The sequence below is a fragment of the Vollenhovia emeryi genome, unplaced genomic scaffold (genome assembly GCF_000949405.1).
Source record: "Vollenhovia emeryi isolate VEMERY1.0 unplaced genomic scaffold, V.emery_V1.0 DF939806.1, whole genome shotgun sequence".
NCBI lineage: Eukaryota > Metazoa > Arthropoda > Insecta > Hymenoptera > Formicidae > Vollenhovia > Vollenhovia emeryi.
In genome coordinates, this window is record NW_011966560.1 from 11,086 (window position 1) to 17,209 (window position 6,124).

General features: G+C 46.4%; 1 protein-coding gene across 1 annotated transcript; it reads left to right on the top strand.

The window, feature by feature from the left end:
• Positions 1-757: 757 nt before the first annotated feature.
• LOC105556748 lies at positions 758-5,831 on the top strand. Its single transcript, XM_012003849.1, has 2 exons — positions 758-5,121; positions 5,280-5,831. The coding sequence occupies exon 1, from the start codon at positions 2,238-2,240 to the stop codon at positions 3,150-3,152; it is 915 nt and encodes a 304-aa protein (XP_011859239.1). The 5' UTR covers positions 758-2,237; the 3' UTR covers positions 3,153-5,121; positions 5,280-5,831.
• Positions 5,832-6,124: the final 293 nt, after the last annotated feature.

A 6,124-nucleotide genomic window follows, 5' to 3' on the forward strand; every position in this document is an offset into this window, starting at 1 on the left:
TACCTAATACGCATGCGCTATGAGACAATGACACACCGGCCTCTATTGCAGCGTTCTCTTTCTACAGCTATATCGCGTCCTTCGTTAACTCCCTCCCTCTATCTGTAATAGCTCTATGGTCCATACACTCCGTCAAACTTTGCAATTTCCAATATAACAAACATGCCCTCACATTTAAGGTGTTACAGTGGCCTAGTTTACACCGTGCGTTTAGGCCGCAACCTATACCTTATATTCAACCCAAACACGATAGGTCGTGACGATGTAAACAGTTGCGACCTCGCTTGGGTCAGGTCTCTTTTTCGCGTGCCCTGACCTAAATTAGGTCACACGACGTAACGCGTGTAAACGCAGGTGACCTAAAGATCGCCTAAAGTGTAGAGTAAACAAAGTACAAACGATATTGGTTATGTATGAAGATGGCATTCACATGAGGACTAAATTTTTACCTATATTCGACCCAAAAGTATCATAGGTCTACATGGTGTAAACGTTTTGTTTAGAAGCCTATATTTTAGGTCAGGGCATAGGTCAGGTCGCGATCAGGTCGCACAGTGTAAACTAGGCCAGTGGTAGGGATGCATCACACCTAAAGAAGAACTATAGTATCTTAAAGTAGAGATTTCAAGTTTTAATTTAAAAAAAAGAACATAATTTTACGATGATTTTTCGCGGAGTTACCGTCAGTCAAAGTTGACCAATTTTTGCATAAAATTTTTCTATGCCATATTTCTTTTGAGCAGTGTATATTATTTAAAGATATATTTTATTTAATTGTAAATTTATGTATATATTATATTTATCGTACAGTCGTGGTCAAAAAGGTTGTCCAACGTTTTATGATATATTTCGGAAATACAGTCTATCACGCGAGAGATTATGGCTTTTATTCACGAATATGTGTAGTAACGCATTGTTAGAGCAAAAGAATGATATGTACGAATATCTATGCAATGATACAGGGTGTTTACCGGGAACCGCATGTTTTTGTATTGGGTAGTACACGGCAAGTAGTGGGGGGATGGCGGTTGGGAAGGTCCTATTGTGTAGAGGGGAGTTAGAAGTTTCAGTTACACTCAAAATTTGGGACCTTGAGCACCGCACTTTTGTTATGAGACGATTTTACGCTAACGGTGAGTCCGTGACCCAAACCCAACGAGACTTTCGCCGGCACTTCAATGTTCCGCCGCGTGGGCCGATTCCGGATCGTAACACAATTTTGAGGTGGATGCAAAAACCACGCACATTACCAGAGTTGAAGGAAGCCATCCGAAGAGAAATCCAAGCCATTCCATGAGAAATGTTACAAGATTCAATGCGTAACTTCAGGGAACGTCTGGAAACATGTGTTCAATCGGAAGGGCACCATCTACGCGATGTTATTTTTGCTACTTAATTTTTTGTAAGATTGTCTTAAAATTCCGAGTTGGTAGAACACATTGTTTAAAAAAAATACATTTTGGTTCAAAATTTAAAAAATTGTGGCTTTTTGAAAACCATGCGATTCCCGGTAAACACCCTGTACATACGAATACTCCGAAAACTTATTGTAAAACGTCGGCCAACCTTTCTGACCATGATCGTACATAACATTAACCAATGAAAACGCGACTGCTGTCTACCAACGTTGCGCATGCGCAAGAATTCAGTACATAGATTTTGGGGCCATGTATTTGACGGGAGTTCGCTATAGCGATCTAGTATATAGTATAGATATCTGTGGGTGGCACCTCCGTCGCAAATCAACGAAGGAGGAGAACGGCCCGTATAAGGGCCCGGCCCAAAGAAAAGGGCTCAGAAGAGCGCGAAGCCACCATAGACATAGTATTGTTATGCCCGTGCTCGGATGCGACGCCCTGGGAGTGCGCGCCAGCCGCGGGCTGAAGTCGCGGCGGTTTAAAAGATCGGTCGCGAAGGACCGATGCGCGGTTGTTGATGATTGATTTTGTGATTCTGTCTCTGGGCTCTTGGAGAGTACAGACGTGTGTTCTTTACTAAATAAAGTTCCCTTGTTGATTTCCAATCTTTATTGATTTCTTCGCGGCCCGGTGGTGTGCGCCGCGAGCGGAAGTCGAGCCGACGAGTGCGCGAGTGCGCGAGATGTCGTGTGGACGGCGGAGCCGGACGCAACATTTTGGGGGCTCGTCCGATCGGACGAGTGAAGACGAGCAACGGCTGCCCCGAGGAGGAAAAGAGCTCGAGCGCGTTCTCCCCCAGCGGACGCTGCAGAGCCCGTTATGGAGGCGCAATTCCTACAAGGACTGCTGCAGGAGATACATGGGATGCGCGAAAATCAGGCGCGAAGGGAGGAAGAACTTCGAGCGACGCTTCGCCAACGGGATGAGGAGCTGCAGCTTTTACGGACCTCCCAGATAAGTCTATCCAATAACAGAGCCGCCGGGGATTTCGAAACGCGAAGTGCAAACGCGGACGCGTTTAGTAACAGTTATCCGCGATCGGAGCTCGGGTTTAAAATAAAGCCCGACACATTCGACGGTACCACTTCGTTGCGCGAGTTCTTTTCACAGTTCGAACTAATCGTGCGTGCGAACTGTTGGACAGATGCCACAAAGACCGTGGTACTCGCTTCGTGCTTACGAGGGAAGGCGCGTTCGGTTTTAGAGACGGTCGAGGATTTGACTAATCTTGAGTATTCGGAGCTTAAGTCTAAGCTCGAGTTACGTTTCGGAGAGGTATATTTATCCCAAAATTGCTATACGCAATTTATTAATCAAAAACAGAGATTCGGTGAAGATTTGGCCGCGTACGGTATAGAGTTAGAGAGGCTTTCGCGCCTCGCTTACGCAGAGTGCCCCCACGACGTTCGCGATAAAATTGCATGTGCGCAATTTGTTTCGGGTGTCTATGATGGTTTTACAAGGCGAACCCTTCAATTGGAAGGAATTTCGTCTTTGAATTTGGCCGTCGAAAGAGCGAAAGGGATTGAAATAATTCAAGGGGAAAGTTTCGAAAGGGGAAAAGGGAATTTTTATGGGAGCGGTGTTATTAAAGAAAGGAAAGCTACAGAGGAAGGGTTGGAGAACGGGAGCGGGCGCGAAAAGAAATCCGCCTACGGACGCGAGTGTTGGTCCTGCGGGAAAATCGGGCATTTCCGCTCTGAGTGTCCTGTCGCAAAAGAAAACGAGGACTAATTGACCTCAATGGGGGAGGTCAACTTTTCCGGGAAATTCCCCAAGAAGGGTTTAATGATAGGGACTGGAGCCCGTGTAAATATAGACACTCTGGATTTTTGTTCAAAAAGTTTTCTGCGTGGTTTTTCTGTTTTAGGTTTAGTAAAATTCCATGTGATGATGAGGTCTCTAAGGAGGATCGCTCTGAAAGAAGACTTTCTTTAAGAATTAAGAAGACTGCCCTGCCCACGGTTTTTAGAATCGGGGTTTTCCCGTGCGGCCTTTGGGCGAATGCCGGGGCAGGGACAGGGAGAGCCCTTGTGGGCGAAGGGTCCCTGTGTAGTTTCCCCTTCCCTGTCCGAAGAGGGAAGAGTCAAGCGCACAAGACGACTCAGGGAAGAATCAAGTGCGCAAGAGGACTCAAGTAGGACGTCGTCGAGCGGCATGCGGGTTCCGCAGAGTGCGAAGTTATTTTTTGGCAGAGTTCAGGCAGGAAGAGGATGCCATGGAGCCAGCTATGGGAGGAGGAGTCTGGTTGACTCTCCTCCGGGGACGCTGGTCTAGGATTCCGGCAGGAAGAGGATGCCCTGGAACCAGCTATGGGGGGAGAAGTCTGGATGGCTCTCCGGGGACGCTGGTCTGGGATCCAAGTCTGATGCCGGAAAGAAGCTACCGGAAAGAGGATGCCCTGGAACCAGCTATGGGGGGAGGAGTCTGGATGGCTCTTCTCCGGGGACGCTGGTCTGGGATCCAAGTTCGAAGTCGGAAAGAAGCTGCCAGAATTTTACTGCCCCCCTGCTTAGATTGTCGGGGCGACAATCTTAAGAAGAGGAGGGGTAGTGTTATGCCCGTGCTCGGATGCGACGCCCTGGGAGTGCGCGCCAGCCGCAGGCTGAAGTCGCGGCGGTTTAAAAGATCGGTCGCAAAGGACTGATGCGCGGTTGTTCATGATTGATTTTGTGATTCTGTCTCTGGGCTCTTGGAGAGTACAGACGTGTGTTCTTTACTAAATAAAGTTCTCTTGTTGATTTCCAATCTTTATTGATTTCTTCGCGGCCCGGTGGCGTGCGCCGCGAGCGGAAGTCGAGCCGACGAGTGCGCGAGTGCGCGAGGTGTCGTGTGGACGGCGGAGCCGGACGCAACAGTATATATAGACTGCGCATTGTGGCTGCAGACGTTTGCACACCTGAGAAAGAGACAACATGCTTACGTAGTAGCTCTTTCTCTGTCTATCTATTGTTCCTCTACTCTTTTGTTTACCCCCACTACTTCATTTCGACAAAGATAAAGACACTGCGAACACCAGCTATCTCGTTCTAAAGTTGGCACATGTTTTCACGCGAGTAAAGTAGGGAACGCGCAGTCTATATATACTATGTCTATGGAAGTCACGCGCGGCGCGGGACCACCCGGAAGTAATGTATTGCAGTTCCCGGGTGACCCCATCAAGCGCAGAGAAGTCCACCCTCGGTGGTTTTAGTGCGGTAGGCGCCCCCATTGCACACTGGCCTCGAAGTGTCATATATACTCGAGTGCCAGGGGGGCGAGTCCCACACACCCCTCTGTGTCCCAGCAGGTCGAGAGGTGATGGTCCATGAGGATTTCCACCGGGTAAACAAAAAAGCTTTTCTCTTTTTAACTAAAGTGAATTTTGTGTTAATTAAAATTGGCGTACTTATGACATTGTTACGCCAAGCTATCTTATTATTTTAAGAAGACTTGGCTAAAACTAATTTCTCTTATTTCATTACAAAACACTAGTAGGATTCCCAATTCTTTTCTTTAATCTTACCACACTCAAAGAGGCACCTGTAGATGGCTATATTCCAGAAAAGTTTGCAACTTGCTTAAAAATGATATTTGTATTATCACGCGAGGGATAATACCGTGAGACATTAACGTGAAATCAGTTATATTGTACATGTCTGTAAATCGCACTCATAAATTGGATGTTGTAACCATGGAGAATGTATAAGGAGACCGAACTAGGGCCGGTATTCATAGTCCGTTCTTATATTTAAGATCATCTTAAGTATACTCTTAATGTGTTTTTAACCAATCACAGAGCCGTATTAGCCACTTAAGATAACACTTAAGATGATTTTGAAATAAGAATCAACTATGAATACCGGCCTAGGTCTGGATCAGTCTGGATCACGTCACCGAAAGTGGGCCGACATTTTTGCCATCCAGTGAATCAAAATTTTGCCACTTGTAGCGCTGGCGTCGCCTTACGCGATTAAGAATTCGCCCATGAGTTTACCGATCTTGATCTCGTAGATACAGCGTATAACTGTTGTTATCTAGGGGTCAATTTCTGAAACTTACGAAAATTACAAAAGTGAGTGAATATTTATAATTTCAATCTGTCAATTCGCTCACTTTTGTAATCTCCAGTTTCAGAGATACACAATCCATCTCCTCATCTTATTTACAGATCGGATGTATATTATATAACCACGAAAGCTTCATGCATATGACAACCATGTGTCACGTACGAATGCGAATGGAGTTAGTTGATGACGCTCCCAGTATTGCTTGTCAGAACGTCTGGCGGGCACAAACATCGGCCCATTCTAATTACGGGCAGTTCGGTCTCCTTATACATTCTCCATGGTACAAGAGCATCCCACAGGACCTGACTATAGCACGAAACGCAACCAAAATTTCGCAAATCTGCGTTACCTACTTGGCAAAATGTAGACATTGGCTACGTAGTTCAATGTCCATGTTTTCAATGTCCACAGAGGGCGTATCACATTCGCCAATCACGAAAAACGGGGCCTTGACATCTCTCAGGACGACGTCCCATAGCGCGGAAATACTCAGCGGAACGGAATGCGCGGAACCAGCACGGCCAATCAGAGCTATTCCGCTTTCTTTGCCAGCGCTTTTTCTGTTTCCCTAATGTCCCATTGAGCGGAATACGCGGAAGCGGATCACGCGGAACGATAAAAAAGATGACTTTTTAATGTTATTTTCAACATTTATAA